At 48.8% G+C, this 24,186-nt stretch overlaps 1 protein-coding gene across 1 annotated transcript; it reads left to right on the forward strand.

Moving 5' to 3' along the window:
- Window positions 1-9,105: 9,105 nt before the first annotated feature.
- On the forward strand, window positions 9,106-11,240 carry TMEM271 (transmembrane protein 271). The gene has a single exon (XM_053217747.1). It carries the CDS (start codon window positions 9,159-9,161, stop codon window positions 10,290-10,292), a length of 1,134 nt encoding a protein of 377 aa, XP_053073722.1. The 5' UTR covers window positions 9,106-9,158; the 3' UTR covers window positions 10,293-11,240.
- The last annotated feature ends 12,946 nt before the right edge of the window (window positions 11,241-24,186 follow it).

Here is a 24,186-nt window from a genome sequence, read left to right on the forward strand (position 1 = left end):
CAGAACAAACTATAGCTGCAAGCAAGGTGGCTTCAGGACTTGGAGCCAGGATAAGACACTGTTGCCCAGCTGGGACCCTAAAGCAGTGGCCAACACTCTGGTAACAGGATTGAGATCCACCCCCTCCATCGTTGCAATTGACCTCAGGCAACTGACTTGTGGCATTGGCTAATGTGGGAGGAAGTGAGAAAGTCACTTCTAAGTGCCCATGGGCTTATCATCTTGTGGGGGAATATCTTTCCTTGTTTTAGATTCAGTGTGTGCTTCATTGTTCTGCATAAGTGTATGTGCCATGTGGTACCTGACCCAGTCCACTGCTATATCTGTCCATGCAGCGAGGGCTGGAGTTTTCCTGCTGCAGCATAAGAAGGGTGCACGCAGGTCCTTGGCCATGCATCAGCCACTGGGAGGGACTCACTGGCCGTGGAGGATTGACACTCACCACTGAAGCTGATCTTGGTCTGTGACTTCTATTATGAGTGAACCTGTTCCATTCAGTACTTGACTGTGTTGTGGGTTTTTTTTTCTTTTTTGTGACTCCAATGCCAAGATGTAGTGGGCAGAAGTATTTGTACTTCTCCTCCTGATAATAGGCAACAGATGCTACTTGCTTGACAATGACCAAATGGGATTTATCTGAGGAATGCAAGGTTGGTTTATTTTTTCATTAAAAAAAATTTTTTTTAATGTTTTATTTATTTTTGAGACAGAGAGAGACAGAGCATGAGCAGGGGAGGGGCAGAGAGATAGGGAGACACAGAATCCGAAGCAGGCTCCAGGTTCTGAGCTGTCAGCACAGAGCCCGACGCGGGGCTCGAACCCACGGACCGCGAGATCGTGACCCGAGCCGAAGTCGGCCGCCCAACCGACTGAGCCACCCAGGCACCCCAATGCAAGGTTGGTTTAATATTGAAACTTGAGAAATGTCATTTACCAACTTAACAGACTGAAAAAGAAAGACCATACAATAATCTCAACAGATACAACAATATATAAGGGAATATTGTGGACAACTTTATGCCAACAAATCTAAAAATGTAAATATAATGGACAAATTCTTCGAAAGACACAAACTATTAGCATTCATTTAAAAATTAACCTGAATATCCCTAAAATTGTTTTTAGAAATTTTTTGAATTTATTTGCATTTATAGTTAAAATCATCCCAGAAAGAAAACTTTAACCCCAGATGGCTTCACAAGTGAATTCTACCAAACACTTAAGGAAGTGTTTTCTTAAGTATTTCTTAATGAAGAAATAATACCAATTTTATACTAACCTTTACAGAAAAGAGAACATGAGGGAGAATTTCCCAACTCCTTTAATGAAGTTAACATCACTCTGACACTAAAACAAGACAAAAACATTACAAGAATGAAAACCATAAATAATACCCCTTATTAACACAGACTCAAAAACATTCAACAAAATAATATGCAAAAAGGATATGTGTATCCAACTATGTGTAAAAAGGATAATAGATTATGACAACAGAAAAAGCATTTGACAAAATTCATCACCTATTCATGATAAAAACTCTCAGCAAACAGGAGATTTCAACCAGGTAAAAGTTATCTACAAAAGCCTACAGCTTCCATCAGACTGAAGGATGAAGGACCAAATGATCTCCCTTGAGATCGGAGGAAGGCAAGGATGTTACTCTCACCACCTCTGCTCTGCATGAGGGCCAAGCAGGTGCACCCCAGCAAGAAGAGATAAAAGGCATGTAGGTGGGAAGGGAAGCAGTAAAGCTCTTTCTACTTACTCATGATAAGATTATGCTAGAAAATCTTAAGGAACCTACAAAAATAGCTGTTAGAACTAATAAGTGGATTTAGCAAGCTTGTAGGATAAAAAGGCAATTTTAAAAAGTCAGTTGTATTTCCACATACTAGTAACAAACAGTCGGACAATGTAACATTATTTAAGGTAACATTCACAAAAGCATTAAACATATGAAATACTTATAGATAAATTTAGCAAAATGTGTGCAGGGCCTGTATACTGAAAACTGTAAAACATTGAGAGAAATTAATAAAGGCATAAATAAATACAGAGGCCACTCATGTGCGTGGGTCAGAAAATTTAACATTGCTAACAAATCAGTTATGCCCCAATTTAAAATTTATCTGGAAATTCAAAGGGTCTAGAATGGTCAAAATGATTTTGAAAAAGTACAAAGTTGGAGGACTTATACCACCTGATCTCCAGATTTAGTAGGAAGCAACAATAATAAACACAGTAGGGCATCGGTGTAAGACAGACGTATAGGTCACTGGGACAGAACTGAGAACATGGAGATGGACCCACAGTGTTACAGACAAATGACTTTCAGTACAAGTGCCAAGGTAGTCCAATAGGAAAGGTGAGTATTCTCAGCAATGGTGCTGGAGCAATTGGACATCACACACAAGAATAAAAGCCTCTACTATCACCCCAGGCCACACATAAAAATTAGCTCAAAGTGGACCATTCCATGTATGGAAAACATGTATGTTTTAAAACTATAAAACAGTTGAAAGACATAAAATATTTGTGACATTGGTTTTGGCAAACATTTCCTAGATAAAACTCATAAAAGAAAAAGGTAATAAATTAGACTCCATCAAATGGAAAAGTTTTGCTTTTTACAAGATAATGACAAGGAGATTAAAAGTCGAGTCCACGACAGGGAGGATATTTGCACAAGTATCTGGTAAAGAACTTGTGTCTGGAATACACAAAGAGCTCTTACATCGCAACTAAATGAAAACAGACCAATTTTTAAAAACTGGCAAAAGAATCAGAAAGATATTTTAGTAAAGAAGATAAATGAAATGCCACAAGTTATTAACTTCTTAGGAGCTCATGGGAGCAGACACCTCACCAAAGAAGAAATATTAGAGGCTCAGCATCATTGGTCATCAGGATAATGCAAATTACAACTCCAGTGAGGTATCACTGCAGATCCAGCAGCATGGTCACCATTGTTAAGAAGACAGTGACAACATCAGGATCTGGTGAGGGTTATGGAACTCTCATACACGGCTGTGGGGAATGTCAAATGTCACAGCTGCTCCGGAAAAGTCTGTCAGTTTCTTATGAAGTTAAATACAAACTCACTATACAACCTAGCAATCCCACTGCTAGGTGTGTATGCAACAGAAATGAAAACACATGCTCACAAAAGACTTGTACGTGAATGTTAGTAGCAGCTTTACTCATAACAGCTCCAAATGGAAAAAGAACTGTAATGTCCTCCATTTTGTGAATGGGTAAACAAATTTTGGCGGAATTCTGCTCAGCAATATGAATAAATGGATAAAAACAAAGGCAAGAATCCAGGCACAAAAGAATATGTCTTTTATGACTCCAGGTATATGAAATTTTACCCTAAAACTATAGCACAGAACACAGATGTGCAGGTGCACGGGAGCTAGAGTGACAGGAGGTGCTTCGGGGGGAGCTGGACTGGCCCCACGTCATGACTGGGGTGGCGACTTACACACTGTGTGCAGTTGTCTAAATTCACGGAATTGTACACTTAAAATTATTGATTGCTAATGCATGTAAATTGTATCTCAGTAAAAAAGGGCACAAAAATCTGAACATATATATGACTCATGATCCAACAAAATGCACACCAAAGTGCATCAGTGCTCACACATAAGAAAGTTCACAGCAGCTTTATTCACACTATCCCCAAGCTATAGACAATCAAATGTTCATCAGCAGTAAAATCGATAAATAAATTGTGGCATCTTCTTATAATGGCGTAGTATCTAGCAACAAAAGGGAATGAACTACAGACACATAAAACAACAGGGATAAATTTCACAGACATCAAGTTGGATGAAAGAAGACAGATATATACCAATTATGTTCTATAATTCCATTATATGAAGCTCAAAAGACACACAATGCCAGACTAAAGTGTTTAGGGTTGCATGCTAGGCGCTAAAAGAATAAATAAAGGCAAGGAAATGGTTTCAAATGAAGCGAGCAGGACCTTTCTGGGGGGAAGGCAGTGACTGGAGAGAGGCATGCTACGTACTCGAGTCCTGAAACACTGTTCCTTGACTCGGTGGCAAGTATATGGATGCTCATTTAGAAGTCACTAAGCTGCTACGTGCTATTTTATGGATTTCTCTGTGGATCTATTATACTTCACAGGATCAAAGCATTTAAATAACATTAAAGTGCATCCCTGTGTCTCCCACAACTCCCTGGCTCTGGCTTTGTGAGAGTGGGCTCTTTAGATGAACCATCACCTATGCAGAGTGGGCACATGACTGCACACAACGCACCCATAAGTGAAGGCCAGTATTCATTGTTCCTGGAAAAAAGGGGGCTGAGAATTAATAATAAAAGAAAAATCTGAGTGTTTAGCCAGTTAAGGAGATACAGGGTAAAACCACTGAAAACTTACGGGTGCCTGGGTGGCTCAGTTAAGTGTCCGACTTCGGCTCAGGTCATGATCTCGCAGTTTGTGAGTTTGAGCCCTGCGTCGGGCTCTGTGCTGACAGCTCGGAGCCTGCAGCCTGCTTCAGATTCTGTGTCTCCCTCTCTCTCTGCCCCTCCCCTGCTTGTGCTCGGTCTCTCTCTGTTTCTCAGAAATAAATAAACATTAAAGTTTTTTTAAAAAAAATACTGAAAACTTAAATGATAAGCAAATTAGAAAGAAGTCATTGGAATCAGCCAAATTAACTGAAGTCGATACTCTAGGAGACTGGATTTCAAATGCTAATAAATACATAAACATTAGAATGAAATTTAAAGGTGATCAAGAAAATACTCTTCACCTGATACATGATTACTGTTGTAATCAGAAAAACACACAAGGCAGTTGGAGTCATCATCTCTGGGCTCTGCTTCCCCGTCTTTAGAATCAGGCAGTGATGTGTTCCACATGGAGATGCTACACCAGTCTGTGGAAGTATGTGGCCCATGGTGGGCTCTGTGATGATTAAAGTCACTCTTCCTTCCCCAACAACCTGTCTAAAGTCATTGCTCACTGGGGTGGTGCTTCTTTCCAGAGTGGACCCCCTGCCCGACCTCTGAGCCTCCCAAATCACCCCACTGTGGACCATGGCTGCTCCCTTGAGGGGGCCCCTCTGGCTATGCTACGTGGCTGGGAGGGAAGGGGCTTTACAGGTGATTCTGGCAAGGGAACGAGGAAAGGATTCCACTGGAAAGCAACAGAATCAGCTTTCGAAATGTGCATGGGTCACTTGGTCAAGCGTCCAACTTCCGTTCAAGTCATGATCTCACGGTTCTTGAGCCCAATCCCCACATCGGGCTCTGTGCTGTCAGCACAGAGCCGGCTTTGGATCCTCTGTCCCTCCCACCCCCCACCTCTGTCCTTCCTCCACTTGCTCTCTGTCTCTCAAAAATAAATAAGCAGACAACAAAAAAAGAACATTCAAAATATGCATGGGTCATTTCAATTCATGCTCCTGGTTACAGGTGTCAGAAACCGCGTCAGGTGCAGAGGCCCTCCCTGTGAGAGAGGGACTGGTACTGGGTCACCCTAAAAGGTACCTCCGTATAACAGGGACCTCAGACTGCTGTCCCTCCTTCCTGTAGACAGACGGGAAGACAGGTGACTATATGCTGAGTGCCAAACAGCAAATCGGGAAGATTGCAGTACATGTGGTGGGCACCATGATGGGAGCTGGACCCTTCCGCCTGCACCCCAAACACTCCCACCACCCCTGCATGCCTTCATCTCCTCAGCCCAGTCTTCGCCTGGAAGGGTTCCTTCCAAAACACACACCACAGCATCCTCCTGCCCTTCTAGGGTCTCCCCACCCTCAGGATGAGTCCCAAACTGGCACAGCTCAGTACCCTTCCTGACAGGTCACCTGCTCTCTGCCCCCAACTTCTCTGGAAGTTCCAGGAGTTCCAAGAGTTCCAAGCTCCCCCCTCAGGTCTCTGCCTTTCCTCCTGCTGCCAGCTCCCTCCTCCCTTCTGGCTCCCTCCTAGAGAGCCTTCCCCTACCTGAACACATAGGTGGGCACCTCTTCTGCCTGTTGGCCTGGTCGGGTCTCCTAGTGAGCAGAACCAAGCAGACATTTAGATTTTGTCACAAGACAGAGCAACCCGAGATTAGCAGCTGACGACCCACCCACCCATTCACTTACTCACTTACTCTCTCATTCCCCACAACCAGGGCAGGACTGAGCCCTGATGGGGAGGAGCTGGGGACAAGTTGAACATGAGCCCTGCCTGCACTGAGTTCCTAATCTGATGGGGAAGGCAGACATTTAGACCACCAGGAGATGCCACCTGTCATGGGGGACCCTCTGCCAGGGGCTGGAGGCAGGGAGGTGGGGAGGGGTCACCAGAAGAAGGGGAGGCAGGGAGAGGAGTAATGAAGGGGGAGGACAGGGAGTCAATGGGGGGCAGGGTGGTGGGGGCAGAGAGGCAGTGGGGAGGACAGAGGTGAAGGTGTAGGGAGGTGGTGCACAGAGCCTGGGCGAACCCTGGCTCCAGAAGTCACTGACGTACTCATGGAAAGCCTCTGCGAGAATGACAGGGCTGCCTGCCTCAGGGTTTGTTGCAAGGACTGAATAAGAAAACCCAAACACTCTCGTGTTTGGAGGACAGCAGGCACCCAACAAAAGTTAGTGAGGTGAAGCTAAGATGTAAGAAATGAGAAGGCAGAAGCCAGGTGAGGATGTGGCAAGGGGAACATACAACAGAAAGACCGAGCATCATATGCAAAGGCCCTGTGGCAGGAAAAGGCAGGATAAGTGTAAGGAACAGGAAGGTGGTCAGGGGGATGGAAGTGTCTAGTGAAGGGCTGATGGCGGGGTCGGGGCGTGAAGGGGAACTGGAGGAGACGGAAGGCTAGATCTCAAAACAAATCCTAAGCCTCTGACCCAGTGGTAGCTGCCACACACAGCGCCTTCCAGCAAGGCCCCTCCCCGCTCCCCGCTGGGCCTAGGCTGACTGGGGCCTCCTTCCCAGGATGAGGGAGAGCTGAGGACCAGCCAACATCAGTTCACTTTTGCCCCCAGAGCCTCATCAGTCTGGCCACAGCGGCGTGCAAGGGGAATGCAGGGGCTGCTCCATGCTTCTCCACGGAGGTGGCTGCAAACCTCGTCTCCCTGGAAACCGGAATAATCATTGGAAGTGAGCTCATGGCAACTCCGCTCACGCGCGTGGGTGCCACGATTATTATACAAGCTGATTTACACACTGTCCTTTTCAAACCTATACGCCATGAATGTGAAAGAAGGTTCACTATCCCCACTTTTCTGGCAAGGCACCCTGCCAGAGGAGAGGACGGAACGAGGAGGTTCAGCTGATGTTCTAAAATCTGCACTCCCTGCTAAAAATACAGCGAAACGCGCTCCTCTCCTCGCAGCTACTGCGGTTCCAGTCAGTCCCACGCAGATGTCCAGAGAGCCGCAGGAAGGGGGTTCATATCACAGTTACTGGGCAGATGGTGTCCGTGAGGTGTGGGCGAGGGACCCCTGCGAATGTGGGTGCGGCCTTCCGCAGACGCAAGGAGCCGCTGGGGTCTTGTGCTCACCAGGCGCCGATGGACGGGCACTCTGTGCAGGAAGGGGTACGAAGCTGGGAGCTCGGGGGGGGGGGGGGGGGGTGTGTCTCCGCAGGCCAGAACTTGCTGAGTAGGTGGCAGGAACAGAGGTGTGTTCCAGAGCACCCCTGCCTTCCCCGCCCCCTCCCCCAGCTCTTTCCCTAGCTGCAGCCACGCCTGCTTCTGGATGCAACGCGAAGTTATTTGACGCTGCAATTAGCCGGCAGAGTGAGTCATCTGCTCCCCCGGCCTCGCTGCTGCAGCAGCGGAGACGGTGTGGAAGGAACCACGGGCGCAGGCCCAGCCGCTCGGCCCGGTGGGACCTCAGAGGGCCTTCCAGAGACGTCCCATCCCAGATCGCCTTTCAGCAAGAGGATGCAGGGCCCGGAGAGGCCTGGGGGAAGGCCATCCCCCTCGCCCCGCACACCCCACGCCTTCCTTTCACCCACCTTGAGGTCCGGTGGTCAGAAAGAGGCGGTTTACCGCCCCCTCCCCCCAACCGTGGCACTCAGGCCGTGAACCGCCTTCTGATGAAATTAACTCACACTCACCCGAGCCCTGGTGAAATTCCTGCACGACCCCGGAGCAGGGCTTTTTTAGACTAACGTCCAAGGCTTCACCTCCAGTTGGGCAGCATCCCTACCACCTCCCGCCTCTCCCCACCCCCACCCCCACGCACAGCAGCGGGCGATTTCCAGGGTGCGCTGGAGCGTCCCAGCAGCACCTGATCTCCTTCGCCCACCCCTTCCTGGCATCCAGACTCCCCGCACCCATCCCCCCCGCCCACCCCCACCCCCAGCACCCAGGCTCACCCCTTCCCTGGGCTCCCTTCTCCCCTCTCCTCCCCACCTGGACTCTCTCCCTTCCTCTGTCCTCCTCCCTCCCCTGTCCCGCAGACTGGCTCCCCTCCCCTTCTGCACCCAGGCTCTCCCTCCTACCCCACCAGCACCCGGGCTCCCTTCCTCCCCCTCTCCCTGCGCCCCAAGCCAACTTCCTCAGGCTTCCAGGCCGCTGGCAGGCCGGTGGTGGGCGTGGAGCCTGGTCGCGGGAGAAGCGCAGCCTTAGGGGCCCGAGAGGTGGGAGGTACTGGGGAGTGGGCCCCTAGAGGAGTCCGGGGTAGAAAGACCTGGGGTGGGGGTGGGGGGTAGTGTTCCCAGAGCGGCCGGGAGAGTGGGAGGCAGGCGGAGAGGCGCGAGGGAGGAGGGGGGTCACTTCTCCTTGGGGAGGCGGCAGAGGGGAGTCCTAGGGGCTGCGGGGGTTGAGGGTGGAGAGGGGGGCGGGGGAAGGCGGCGCCTGGGCCGGGCGCACGGGGCGGCGGGTGGGGTGGGGGGAGTGGAGCGTCCAGGGAGGGGCGCCGCGGGCTGGGGAGGGGGCGCGCGCGCCCTGCGGTCCTCCGCGCCGCATCGGTTCCCGGCGCGGGGCCGCGGCGGCGGCGGCGGCGGCGGCGGCGGCGGGAGGCGGAGGATGCGGACTCCGGCGCCGGCGGCGCGGGCCCGGGAGGACGCGGGAGGATGAGGAGGAGGCCGGCGGTCCGGCCGCGCGGCGCCGGGAGGAGGCGCAGGCGGCGGGGGCGGCGGCGGGCGGCGGCGGCGGCGGGCGCGCGGGGTGCGGGCCGGCTCGGGCGCGGAGGATGAAGTGGAGCGTCCGCGGGGCCTGCGCCGCGCTCTCCTCCTGCCTCCTGCTCGCCTGCGCGCTCAGCGCCGCCGCCGTCGGCCTCAAGTGCTTCTCGCTGGGCTCGGAGCTGCGCGGGGAGCCGTTCCGGCTGGGGGCGGCCGCCGGCGCCTTCTACTCGGGGCTGCTGCTGGCCGCCGGCCTTTCGCTGCTCGGCGCCGCCCTGCTCTGCTGCGGGCCCCGGGACGCGCCGCTCGCGGGGTCGGGCCCGGGCCCGGGGCTCGGGGTCCCCGCGGCCGCGGCGGGGGCTCCCGAGGCCGCGCCGGGAGAGCCGGGGGCCGCGGCCGGGCCCTCGGGGCCGGGGAGCAGCCAGAACCTGCTGCTGCTCGGCGTCCTCGTCTTCATGCTCGGGGTCCTCAGCGCCTTCGCGGGCGCCGTGATCGACGGCGACACCGTGTCCCTCGTGGAGCGCAAGTACTCCCACTACTGCCTGCCCCCGCGCGCGCCGGCCCCCGGCCCCGCCGCCGCCGCCGCCGCCGCCGCCGCCGCCGCCCCCGGCCCGGCCCCCGGCGCGCCGCGCGCCCGCAGCACCCTGGACAGCGCCACGTCGGCCAAGTGCCGCCAGCTCAAGGACTACCAGCGCGGCCTGGTGCTCTCCACCGTCTTCAACTCGCTCGAGTGCCTGCTGGGCCTGCTCAGCCTCCTGCTCGTCAAGAACTACCGCGCGTCGCAGGCGCGGCGCGGCCGGCGCGGCCGGCGGAGGGCGGCCCGGGCCCTGGCGCGGCCCCGCGGCGGCCCCGGGCTCCGCGCGCAGCCGCCAGCCTCCCGGGCGCGGCGGGGCCGGCGGGGCCGGCGCGGTCGGCGGCTGCAGCCGCGGCCGAGCGACGCTTCCATCCTGTCCCCGGAGGACTCGGACGTGGCCGCCCCGGGGGACTGCGCTGGCTTCGGGGCGCACCACGCAGTCTCCTACATCAACGTGGGCGTCTTCCACGCGCTCGACGAGGCGGGTGTGGAGGTGTGCTGCGGAGGGCACCCGTCGGTGGAGCTGCCGGGGTACGCGCCCTCGGACCCCGACCTCAACGCCTCCTACCCCTACTGCTGCCGGCAGCCCTGCGAGGCCGCGCGCCCCTGGGAGCCGAGCCGGGCCTGCTGAGCCCTGGGGCCCTCCCCGGAAGGACGGACGGACGGCGCGCCAGCCGGCGCGGGCCTCCGCGGCCGACCACCGCCCGCCGCCCGCGAGCGAGGACCAGGCCTGCCGAGGACATGCCGCGGAGATGCACCTTCAGGGGTGGACTGGCCTCGCGTCGCTGAGGGCCCCTCGCCGAGAGACTGGGCCTCCAGTATTACCATTTCTGTGTCTGGGAGGTTTCTCTTCTTTTCTGTGTCTGTTCGTATCCGGATTCCGTTTTAAAGTTTACAATAAATGTTTCGGGGCTGCCTCGCCCCCATCGCACTTCTCTTTGGCAAAGTCCGGTCCAGGGTGAGAGCTCAGAAAGAGAGGGTGATTTCGCGGGAGGAAGAACCCTCGCCGAGAGGACAGAAGGAGCAGAATGGCAGAAGTGAAAACGCACCCAACAAGCGACACTTTGTACACGGATGTGCCTGCTTTTGTTGATACTTTCTTACTGTAAAGCTCTCCATAAACAGTGAAAATGTTTGGTAAATTTATTGCAATTTAAAATTGGTTAGTTCCTTTATTAAATTAATTGCTATGTTATTGGAGATATTCATCAAATTGGAGTTAGAGGGTGTCGACACACAACCCGCTTTGGGGCCAGTGGTTGGACCTGGTCAGACAAACGCTGAGTTGGAGTTTTCTGCTGGGCGGTTGCCTCCATCCAACCTCTTCCTGCAGTTAACTTCCCTGTGTGTGTACCAGGTCCCAAACGTTTCTTTTTTTGGAAATTGGCGGTGGGGTTTCTACTGCAAAGCTGAGCTTATTTTTGGTTAGTATATATGAACAATCCAATCCTATTTTGGAAAATCACAGTCATAGTTTTTTTTCTGGCAAGGATTATTTTCCTGTTGATTAATTCAGTGATCTGGTAATTTTTGCATATTATAGCATTTCATTTAAAATACACCCCTTAAATAGCCTTAACTGATGTGAAGGTCATACTTTAAAATCCTTAGGATGCTTACCCACACAATATGAAATGTATTCTCGGTGACGGCAAAATACGTTTCCATCCAGTCTGGTGGCCTGGCTGGGAGCCAAGCAGGCTCAGAGTCTCGGGCAAAAGGTAGCACAACCCCACGTGCTGGGATTGTGGCGCCAGGGAGGTGTGCCGATGATTCTTAAGGTGCTTGGAGCAGAATAGTGTAGCGGAAGAGCGGAATGGCCCCACCCTGACCTGAATAGTGTGTGCCTCGAGCCAAAGGAGGTAGGGACACACCCGGTGCTCTGCCAGGTAAAGTGTGGCGAGCACCACACTTTGGGTGATAATAAACAAGTGATGTGTAATGTGTTTGCAGCGTAAAGGGGTTCACTTCTGATTGTGGGAAAGTAGCCGGATTTAGGGGTGGAGGTGGAGTTTCCAGGTGCCAGCTCTGGGATAAGACCTCTCCTCAGCTCCACGTTCCTTGCCCAAAGCCACGGTCTCCTGTACTTGGACAATCAAGGCCCCCACCCCAGCTTGGACCTGGCGGGGCTGCCCAGCTTCAGTGGAGGCTGCTGGAGAGAGGGGGCCGGCTTCCATGCAGAGGAGTGGAGGGGACCTGTCGCTGGTCAGCGCCTGATCCTTGCCGTGTAACATGGCGATCTCCTTGTTATGTTGATGCTGCCTGAGGAAAGAGGATGATTCACAGCCAAGTAAGTAGGTTCTGAACCACAGGCCTCTTCAGATACTGGTCCATATTCAGCCTCGGGATTCAGCCAGGCTGAGGGCATGGCTCAGCTAGTCCCACCGCTGGTCCTCGCAGCCCGGCCCATCACCTGCCCTGGTACCACCGGCCCGATGGTCATCAACCTAAGCAAGAAATGTGATAAGTGGCAGCAAAAGTGGCTTTTAAGATACTTTTCCCCACCTACCTAAGTCAAATCAAGAAGGAATTGCCAGGTGTTTCCTGCTTCCTGAGCAGGGCTGCTCTCCACTCCTGGAGCAGAGACCTCATAGGCAGCTGCAGGGCCGACCACCCAGAGCTCACCCAGTGGAGGTGGCTAGGCCACTGTGCGCTGGATAGACGGGCACACGGTGGCTTCCTGCAGAAGGCCGCCAGGCAAGGACCACCCCAGCAGAGCAAACACATGGGCAGCATGGACACAAGACGTCAGACCTCCCAGTACCTTTCTTGTTTTCTGAAGTGTTTCATCTCACATGGTTTGCACAGCTTAAAATGTCATATGCCTTATGAATCTTTCAAATTTGCAATCCAAATCAGTGACCTCTCCCAACTTTCAGACATTTCTTGAGATGGAACAGAAAGGCAGAAGGGGGTGAGGTGGGTGGGGCCAGCACAGGAGCCCGACAGGAGCATCATGCCATCTGGGTGGTCATCTGGCCAGGGCAGCAGGGAGCATCTGGGGTGTGCAGGCAGCTGCTTTTCCCCTGGCAAACTTCTACATGCCCAACGGACTAGATGAGATTTTTAAAGATGCAAGTGTGTCTAACTCCACGGATATTGTCAACTCCACTTTATTGAGGCTGATATAATGATGTGGGATACCAGGGTTTTATTTTTTAGAGTTTATGAGAGGAAATAAAATCAAGTCTCCCCAAACTCACATTGTTCCAAAGATCAGTACTCAGGGAAATGAGTGGAGAATTAGGAAGCTACTGAACCTCCTTCCAGTTAGGAGTGACTTCCTCGGGACCACTCCTGCCCCTGCGGGGCTCCGCCTCGTGGCCCTCACTTCTTATTCACGTCCATTCTACTTCCCGTAAGTTTTAGTTGTTTAAAATGGATTCTTTGTGCTCTAGAAAATAGTGCCAGTTCCTGGAACTTTCCTAAAATGGGTCTTACTCTGCCTCTCAGAATAATAAGTAACGAACGCCTGGCCTGGTGGAGGCCAGATCAAGAGTTTATGATTATGACAAAGTACCGGAATTAAACTAAACACATTTTAGCATTGTTACATGACTTAATGCTGAATTTGTAAGTTATTATTTTAAACATAAAGATTGTTTACTTTTAAGGGAATAATTTAACTAAGATAACACAGGGGGTAGCCACCAAACAAGGCATGTTTTCTTAGATTGCTAAACAGGCCCTCCCAGGGTTTCAGGCATCTGGGTTTACAGGACTTTCTTTGGTCAGAGGGGGTGTTCTGCCCTTGGCAACACAAATCTGAACCATGCAACTGAAGTTTTGACTGAAAGTCAATTAATCATTTAATTTTAAAAACCAGTCAGATAGTGTTTGTGATGAAGATCAAACTGCTGGTGATAAAGATTTTACTCCTGGCTGGTGTCAGGACACAGTTCAGGCAGAATCCTTGAACATGCACACACACACACACACACACACACACACACACACATGTGCGGGTGCGTGAATGCACACAAAAGTACAGGCACACACGAGTGAACATACGTGCACACAAGGACAAATGCACATGCATGCATGTGTAGGAATAAGTGCCCACACGTTCCACGTGTATATGTCTGCACATGCACACACACACTGTGTGGGGCATACACACACGCACGCAAGCACACACACATACAGTGCCTCATGAGAAGTGTCTGAGGGCCAGGCCAGCAGCCCTGCCTGGGGTGTCCGGGTAGAATCTGTCTGAGTTGGAGAGGCCCGACTGTAGACTGGCGCGTCCCCTTGCAGCGTGGAGGGTAGGCATGCGGTGCAGAGATTCACGCAGGCCTGCACACTCTGTCACGTGCCGGGGAAGATAGCGGGGTGACCCCTTACCTGGATGCCTGCACAGCACAGCAAGCCACATCAGAGGTGCTCTGGCATCCGTGCAAGTGCTGTGGGGCAGGCTGACCTCCTAGGTGCCTAGATGGGTCCCTGTTGTGCAGACACTGCCACGGCTTGGTTGGTGCTGACCTCTTTGGGTCACCTTGAGGTCTACTCCCCCGCTGAGCAAGGGCTGCTACATGCCACGCTGTCCCATGGGGCCCTCAAGGTTATTATTACCCTCAAATCACTGCTTTCTCATCAAGAAAGAACATTAATAAATGATAGAGACCACAAGAAAAATGAATTCTGGCATAAAGATATGTGCGAACTTTATATATCTGTGTACCTGTTTTTTATATGAGACAGAGGCCACAGCCTAATGTCAACTGGTTTACTTTCCAGATGATCCAATATCTGCTTAATTTGCCACTCCTTTTTTTAAATTTTTTTTTCAACGTTTATTTATTTTTGGGACAGAGAGAGACAGAGCATGAACGGGGGAGGGGCAGAGAGAGAGGGAGACACAGAGTTGGAAACAGGCTCCAGGCTCTGAGCAGTCAGCATAGAGCCTGACGCGGGGCTCGAACTCACGGACCGCGAGATCGTGACCTGGCTGAAGTCGGATGCTTAACCGACTGCGCCACCCAGGCGCCCCGATTTGCCACTCTTTAACACAGTAACAAAACACCAACAAAATGGGAAAAAATTAACCTAGGAAAATAGTATTCATATATTGTCATGTCCCCAATCTGAATTCTCCAAGGACTTCCTGGGGTGGCAGGAGAAAGCCTGGTGGTTCCTACCACAGAGCCGTGTTTCTAATAGTTTTCTTAAAATCTCCATGTTTTGAGGGGAATCGATTTACACATGAGAATTTCACCTAGAGAAGCCCTGATCTCTGATTTGCCTTTTCATCTGCCATCTATCCTCAACAGAATGCCAATAATATGTCTTGCCGCTTTAGGGTCAATAAAATCTGTGTGAAAGCACAACACACTCCTTTAAACGTGCCAACAATCCTTTATGCCTTGTCTCTGCATGGCTCTTGTCCTGGCCCTGAAGACTGTGCCTGAGTGTGGCCAGGTCTACCAGGAATGTGCAGAACAGGTAAGTGGGTGGACAGAGGCTGCCCCGGCTGCTGGAGGGGTGCCCCACCTCACCCGCCCCTCTCCCCAACACTCAGGCCCCAGCTTTGACCTTGTGCACCTGCTGTGGTCCTTACCCTATTCCTAAACCACCAGCCTGATTTCTTTCTTCGCCTCTATTCCTGATGCAACATTTCCCTAAAACACGGGACAGACTGTGCTGTCCTACTAAGAAACTGGCCTTCAAGAACTGCCCTGTTCCTGAAGGGAAGCAAAATCTCATGGACCCAGCCCAGCCTGACCCCGCAGCCTTCTCTGTGAGCCATCAGGGCCTGGGGACAGTCTGACGAGGGGCTCCTATCTGGTAGGGCCCTTTGAATGAATAGTGTGGCAAACATCAGATCCTGGGTGTGCAGTGGGACAGCAGAACCAGCTGTGGTGCTGACTGGCTGAGGAAGGAGGGTGTGTCTCTGGAGCCAAGTGTGGGGCTGGTAGTGGGGGCCTGGACCACCTCAGGTACCTGGGGCTCAAATCCGTTTCCTGTGGCTTTCGTCACAAAGTACCACAAATTGGGTGGCTTCAAACAGCAAATATTTATTCTCTCATAGTCTGAGATCAAGGTGTTGGGAGGGTTGCTTCCTCCTGGATGCTCTGAGGACTAATCGATTCCAGACCTTTCTCCCGGCCTCTGGTGGATGCTGGTGTTCCTTGGTGCTCCTGGGCTCAGAGACTCATCATTCCAATCTCTGCTTCTGCCTTCGTGCAGCCCTCTCCTCTGTCTCTGGGTGCCCTTCTGTGTGTCTTACAAAGACATTCTCATTGGCTTTAGGGCCCACTCTAATCCAGCGTGACCTGCAAATAAGGCCACGCTTTGTGTGGACCAGAATTTTGGGGGACAAACCTTGAACTCAGTGCAGAGCTCATTTCAGGTTTGTGGTTTGCTCATTCTTTTCTGCAGGAAGCCTTCAAGCCTTTCTGTGCGGGTCTAGCTGCTCAGGACCTCAGAGGACAGGCACTCCCTCCCTGGGACGTGCTGCTGGGGAATAAAGCCGTTGGAGCCCTCATCAGACCATGGGTATTTACGGAGCTGAATAGATCTTCCAGATGAATATTCTAAAAAAAGCCGAAACATTAAAATTAATTGCCCAAGGGGAAATGCTTTCTGAAAATAAGTTATATTTGGTTTATTTGCAAATATTTTGAGGTAACAGCCACAGTAACTGAATTATTTTGCAAATCCAGACTGGCACATGTCATTCTCTTCTCCGTGTAGGGTTGGGGCAGGAGTGGCTTCAGTGTCTGGGAGGTGGGGAGGGGCTGCCAGTCCTTCTGGGAAACAAAGGCCTCAGGATCCCAGGCTATTCTGAAGGTGACCTTCTCCCTCTGGCAGGAATCCCTGTAGGCCCCTCTACCCCAGGGCCTTTGCAGGACATTGGGTCAGCCTCCATCTTGCTCATCTTAGGAGCTTTCTTTCTGCCTGCTCTCTCACCTCCCAGCCTCTGTAAGAGTGCCCGTCCCCTGTCCCCCAACCCTGTGTCCTCTTGTCCTGGCTCAGCTGGGACATCACCTTTGCTGAGACCTCCCTTGATTCCCCTGCAGGACAGCGTCTGCTCTGTATTCCCCCTTCTTGTCCCCGGGGGCGTGCCCCTGAGGGTCCCTGTTGCCTATTTGGTGTAACTCAGGTTATTTTTCCCTAAGTGCGTGACTTTGGTTCTCCACGGTGGAGCCACTCCCAGGATGAGCTCTGCCCGCCACTTGCCGCCTCCCTCTCCTCTTCCGACCCGGTCCAGCCTGAGGCTGGGGGAAAGACGGCCCCGCCAGCTGCCAGAGGTCTTGTCCTCACTTGCCCAACCAACAAGCATTTATAAAGACTGCAGGCCAGCCCCCGGGATTCCAAGGGTCCGTCCATGCACACTATACAGTATTGTTTTTGGATATTTTCAAACTTCACCTGGGCACACACCATCATCTTTGTGGGTGGCCTGGGCACCACCTGATCAATGGCTAATTTGAATGGAGTGCTTGGCATGGGCCAGGCACTTTGCTTTCACTGCCTCCTTTAATCTTGAAAACGATGGCTTTACAGGTGGGAAAGCTGAGACTTGGGGACCTGGGTTCTGTGCCCAGGTTAGAGCCGGCGTGAGAACTGCCATGAACTCAGTCCAGCCGCAAGGCAGGACCAATTTTCTGTTTCTAAGCAGCATTTGTGGGAGTTTTGTAAACCCAGGCACAGGGTGGGTAGTGTGACAATCTCCATGTCCCTTCTGACCCCTGGGTGCTTATAACCAGCCACCTGCTCACGTCCCTCTTCCGGGTCCCTGAGGACGCTGAACTCAGCCTCTGCCACAAATTTCACATCTTCCCCTTCTTGGCTGACTCCCATCACCCACCCCCGGAATCCTGTCCTACGTGCCCTGTACACACCCACCTCCGAGCTCTTCAACTCAGCACTCTGCTAACTCACCTCACTCGGTGTTTCATTCAACAACTGTCAGCTGGGCCAGATGCTGGGGGTTCCAGAGGGTGCCCCACACTCCCTAACCTGCCACTCACCCTGATTCGAGTGCCTGTGCTTGCTCTTGGGGGAACTGGAGGGCAAAGAGATTTTACATTCTCTTTTTTTTTTTCCACGCTAAGTGCAGAAATCTGGTTGTATTTTATACATAGAGCACATCTCAGTTTGGACCAGCTGCATTTCAAATGCCCAGTAGCTGCGTGTGGAGAGTCTTAGAGCAGCCTCTCGCATGCTTCTTTTATTTTGATTGAGGAAAATGTTAGACACAAAGCGTTGCATATAAAGAACACACACGTATCAGCATTGAGATTCAGTGTGCGCTGCTATCAAACGTCAAACTAAAACCCCAAATTTTAAGATTTTAAAGTGTTGTTTCCCATGTTCGGTCCACATTTCTCTTTTACTCTTAAATATATAGAGGTAACATCTATTAACTGTAATGTATTACGGGAGCAGCCAGAGCCTCCGCCTCGTCTTTCTGGCCACACTTCACTCAAGCTGGTTACGGACCATTGCCATATTTTTGTCCTTCTACCACAAAAGTGTGTGTCCATGCACAGGATACAGTATTGTTTTTGCATGTTTTTAAACTGTACATGATGGTATCATACTGTATTTGATCTTCCCGTAATATGCTTTCTTGCACTCAGCATTATGTGTCTGAGATTGATCTGTGGTGCTCCTTGTGCCTGTGGCATATTTCCTCTGACACATTGTGTCCCACTGATTCCACTGTGTGGACAAATGGCAGTAAGTCACTCCTGGATCATGTCCTCTCTCACTTTCATAGTCCACAGGGCAAGGAAAATGCTTTACCTGTCTTCCTGTTTCCGTAGGTCCCACACCCATGTGTGATTGCACCGTGTGGTGTGGAGATGCGGATTCAGAGAGTCATAGCCCCCAGCAGCACATGGCCCCAGGTCCCCATCTCAGCACCCCTTCGCTTTGTCTTCTCCTTTTTTGTTGGGAAATGGTGTCTCCGTGTCCTCACTTGCATTTCCACCCTTTACTAGAGAGGTGTCTGTACTGATTGTTCAGTGCCTTCTTCTGCGTTGTTCTTGGCCCTTTCTACATGCATATTAGATGAGACTGTCGCTTGGCATGCAGAGCCTTGCCGGGGTGCGGAACGAAACCACACTGGATTTTCATGTTAATCTGGGTGAATGCCACCCCAACAATTGTGAGCCCGTTCATCCATCCTTGAGTAAGTCTCTCTCTCTTCACTTGTTTGGGTCTTCCTATATGTTTGTCAATAAGTCTCCATATTTTTGTCTGTAAATACCTTGCATGACTTGTGTCAGATTTTCCCTGAGATGCATTTCAAGTTTTGTGGTTATTGTCAATGCTGTCTTTTTGAAAACTACGTTATCTACTTGTTTGGTTTAAAGACTATTACTGATCTTGTATACAGATTTTGTACCCAGCAACATTGCAAACATTTCTTTTCAGTTCTAATAACCAATTTCCAATATCATCTGTGATTATTGATGGTTTTGTTTCTTGTTCTCCAAACCCTCTGCCATGTTTTCTGGCCCGAGTGTCCCCTCTCCTCTCCCCTCCCTCTCCCTCCCTCCTCTTCCCCCCACCTCTCTCTCTCTTTTCTTTCTTTCTTTCTTTCTTTCTTTCTTTCTTTCTTTCTTTCTTCTCTTTTCTTTTCTTTTTTTAGAAAGAAGCTTTTTGTTGTTTATTGGGGGAGGGGTGGAGAGAGAGAGAGAAAGAAAGAGAGAGCGACAGAGAGAGAGAGACAGAGAGAATCCCAAGCAGGCTCCATGCTGTCAGCACAGAGCCTGATGTAGGGTTCAATCTCATGACTGTGAAAACATGACCTGAGCCAAAATCAAGAGCCCGATGCTTAACCACCTGAGCCTCCCAGGCGCCCCCCACCACCCAAGTGTTCTTTCTAAGATCTCCAACACAAACTTGAAAAGAGGTGGGGATGACAGGACTGAAGTCATTAAGTATGGGGCTTGCCTGGGCTCTTGGTAGATATCTTTTAATATTTTAAGCATGTTTTCTTCTATTTTTAGTTTAGTTTTGTATAAATTGGTATTGAATTCCATCAGTGCTTTTCTCTCATCATCATAGTCATTTATTTTCTCGATTAATCTGTTACTGTGGTAAATTACACTCATCTATATTTCAATGTTAAATCAAACTAATAATGCATCATTTCAGTCAGTTTTACTATCGTTTTGCCCTCCTACTCTGTATTTCCACCCCCATAAGCATCCCTTTCTTTGGTAATATGCTTCTGTATTTATGGGAAACAATGAGTACACTGCTATTCTGATTATTCCCATTTTGGGTGTGATTACTGACTTCTTATTACTGAACTTTGGGATAGACTCCTGGCACTCCCAACTCAACACACGACCTTTTCTCTTCACAATGCCAATAGTTCTGGATTTTTTTTCCCAAAACCAGCATTCTACTTTATTAAGATCATAAACATCATCCACTGGTGAAGTATACAGTGTTCCATGACCTCATTATCTTTCTTGTTTTCCTTGAAATTAACAACTTGACTGACGTTTTCCATGAACCTGTGGCCAACTCATCCCCAGCTTTTGACAAAAATGAAAACATGATGTTCATGTGTCCGAACATGCCAAGTAATCCAGGATTTCTTTTCATATAGGCCTCCCTTCCCGGGTCCTCACCCTCTCCTGACATGGGCTCTGTGGGTCTCTGCACAACCAATATTAGGGATCTCACCCTGCTCCTCTCAGTTCCCTGCATGTAGCTGCACACTGTGTCCCAAGATCTTCATGGCAGGAAGTGGAGCTGAATTCTTGCTAAGTGACACTGGCCAGTTACAGATGTTTATAGCAGCTTTATTCATAATTGCCAAAACTTGGAAGCAACCAAGAATGCTTTCAGTAGGCGAATGGATAAAGAAACTGGTGCCTCCGGACAATGGAGTATTATTCAGCACTAAAAAGAAATGAGCTAAACCATGAGAAGATATGGAGAAACTTTAAATGCATATTGCTAAGTGAAAGAAGCCAGTCTGTAAAGGCTACATACTGTATTATTCCAATTGTGTGACATTCTGGAAAAGGAAAAACTATGGAGACAGTAAAAAGATCAGTGGTTTCCAGGGTTTTGGGGAGGGAGGGATGAATGTGTGGAGCACAGTGGATTTTTAGGGCAGTAAAATTATTCTATGTAATGATAAATGATATACTGGTGGATTCATGTCATTACACATTTCTCAGAACTAATAAAATATTCAAGACAAAGAGTGAACCCTAATGTAAACTGTAGACTTTAGCTAATAATAATGTATCAACATTGGCTCACCAATTATAATAAGTGTACCTCACTACTGGAAGATGTTAATAGAGGAAACTATGTGTGGGGGAGTGTAATATGAGAACTCCCTGCACTTTCCAATGAATTTTTCTGTACACTCAGAACTATTCTAAAAGATAGTGCCAGTCATTTTTTAAAAAATAAAAGACAATGGTGAAGATAAAATGTACTACTAAAAACTATGAAATTAATTCAAAGGCAAGAAAGAAATAGAGTAACAGTGACAAAAAGGAAAACAAATAGAGAATTTACAGCTCTAAATCCAACCTACAAATAATTACATTCAATGTAAATGGCCTAAATATTCCAAATTAAAAGGCAGAGATTGTTAGACTGGATAGAAGAGCAGGACCTAAGTTTTGCATTTATAAGAGCCTTCAATACATTTTTAATACAGACACAGTAGATTGAAATCAAAATGGTGGAGAAGTTATATGCAAACACTAATCAAAAGAAAGTTGGCGTGGCAGTATTAATATCAGATAAAATAGACTTTAAGACAGAGTATTACCAGAGATAAAGAGGTATATTTCATAATGATATAAAGTAAATATATCAGGAAGATATAACAAATATCAATGTATACATGTCTAATAACAGGTTTAAAAGTCATTTAAAATTTTTAGGGGCGCCTGTGGGGCTCAGTTGGTTAAGCCTCCGACTTCGACTCAGGTCATGATCTCACGGTTGGTGGGTTTGAGCCCCGTGTCAGGCTCTGTGCTGACAGCTCAGAGCCTGGACCCTGCTTCAGATTCTGTGTCTCCCTCTCTCTCTGTCCCTCCCCTGCTTGTTCTCTGTCAAAAGTAAATAAACATTTTAAAAATTTATTAAAAAATAAGTTATTTAAAAATTTTTCTTATTGAAGGATAGCTGACATACATTACATTAGTTTTACATGTACAAGATAGTGATTCAACAATTAATAATTATGTAATGTTCACAACAGTAAGCATCACCATCTGTCACTGGATGTTATTATATTGACTATATTCCCTATGCTGTACTTTTCATCCCCTCGACCTATTTATTTTATAACTGGGAGTTTGTACTCTTAATCTCCTTCACTTGTTTGACACACCCCTACACCAACCCCTCCCCCACCCTGACAACCTCCAGTTTGTTCTCTGTATTTATGAGTCTGTTTGTTTTTGTTGTTGTTTTGTTTTTTAGATTCTGCATATGAAGTCATATGGTATTTGTCTTCCTTTGTCTAGCTTATTTCACTTAGTAACCCGTAGGCCATAAATAACAGAATTTCATTCTTTTTATGTCTGAGTAATATTTCATTGTGTATATATACCACATCTTTTTTTTATTAATATGAAATTTATTGTCAAATTGGTTTCCATACAACACCCAGTGCTCATCCCAACAGGTGCCCTCCTCAATGCCAATCACCCACTTTCCCCTCTCCCCCACCCCCCCGTCAACCCTCAGTTTGTTCTCAGTTTTTAAGAGTCTCTTATGGTTTGGCTCCCTCCCTCTCTAACCTTTTTTTTCCCTTCCCCTCCCCCATGATCTTCTGTTAAGTTTCTCAGGATCCACATAAGAGTGAAAACATATGGTATCTGTCTTTCTCTGTATGACTTACTTCACTTAGCATAACACTCTCCAGTTCCATCCACGTTGCTACAAAAGGCCGTATTTCATTCTTTCTCATTGCCAAGTAGTATTCCATTGTGTATATAAACCACGATTTCTTTATCCATTCGTCAGTTGATGGACATTTAGGCTCTTTCCATAATTTAGCTATTGTTGAGAGTGCTGCTATAAACATTGGGGTACAAGTGCCCCTAGGCATCAGCACTCCTGTATCCCTTGAGTAAATTCCTAACAGAGCTATTGCCGGGTCACAGGGTAGATCTATTTTTAATTTTTTGAGGAACTTCCACACTGTTTTCCAGAGTGGCTGCACCAGTTTGCATTCCCACCAATAGTGCAAGAGGGTTCCTGTTTCTCCACATCCTCTCCAGCATCTATAGTCTCCTGTTTTGTTCATTTTAGCCACTCTGACTAGCATGAGGTGTATACCACATCTTCTTTATCCATTCATCTATCAACGGACATTTAGGTTGCTTCCATATCTGGGCTATTGCAAATAAACTGCAATAAACATAGGGGTGCATATATCTTTTTGAATTAGTTTTTTGTCTTTGTTGTGTAATACCCTGTAGTGGAATTCCTGGATCGTAGAGTATTTGCTTTTAATTTTTTGAGGAAACCCCATATTTTCCACAGTGGTTGCATCAATTATCAATCCCACCACTAGTGCATGAGAACTCCCTTTTCTCCACATCCTCGCCAACACTTGTTATTTCTTGTATTTTTGATTTTAGCCATTGTGACTGGTGTGAGGCAATATCTCAGTGTGGTTTTGATTTGCATTTCCCTGATGATTAGCGATGTTGAACATCTTCTCACGTGTCTGTTGGCCATCTGTATTTGTGTTTTGCAAAAACATCTGTTCAAGCCCACTGCTCATTTTAAAACTTTTTTTTTTCTTTTTTTTGGATTGAGTTGTAGGATTCTTTATATCTTTTGGATGTTGATCCCTTATCAGATATATCATTTGTAAATACCTTTTCCCATTCAGTAGCTTGCCTTTTTGTTTGTTGATGGTTTACTTCGCTATGCAAAATGTTTTAGTTGGTGTAGTCCCTACAATTTATTTTTGCTTTTGTTTCTTTTGCCTGAGAAGACATAACCAGAGAAAACGTTGCTACAGTTGATAAATTACTGTCAATGTTTTCATCGGGGAATTTTATGATTTTAGGTCTCACAATCAGGTTTTAAATCCACTTTGGGTTTATTTTTGTGTATGGTGTATGGAAGTGGTCCCGTGTCATTCTTTTGCATGTAGCTGTCCGGTTTTCCCAATTCCATCTATTAAGAGACTGTCTTTTCCCCATTGTATATTCTTGCCTCATTGTGATAGACTGACCATATAAGCTTATTTCTGGGTTCTCTAGCCTGTTCCATTGATCTATGTGTCTGTTTCTGTGCCAGTACCATACTCTTTTGATTATTATAAATTTGTAATGTATCTGGCAATCTGGGATTGTGATATGTCAGCTTTGGTCTTTCTTAAAATGCTTTGGCTGTTTAAGGTCCTTTGTGGTTTTTTTTTTTTCTCAAATTTTTTTAAACGTTTTTATTTATTTTTGAGAGAGAGACAGAGCATGAACAGGAGGGTCACAGACAGAGGGAGACACAGAATCTGAAACAGGCTCCAGGCTCTGAGCTGTCAGCACAGAGCCCGACGCGGGGCTCGAACT

Source organism: Acinonyx jubatus, chromosome B1, assembly GCF_027475565.1.
Source record: "Acinonyx jubatus isolate Ajub_Pintada_27869175 chromosome B1, VMU_Ajub_asm_v1.0, whole genome shotgun sequence".
Taxonomy (NCBI): domain Eukaryota; kingdom Metazoa; phylum Chordata; class Mammalia; order Carnivora; family Felidae; genus Acinonyx; species Acinonyx jubatus.

Coding starts and splice junctions, on each gene's coding strand:
- TMEM271 (XM_053217747.1), top strand. CDS start 9,159: ATGAAGTGGAGCGTCCGCGGGGCCTGCGCCGCGCTCTCCTCCTGCCTC.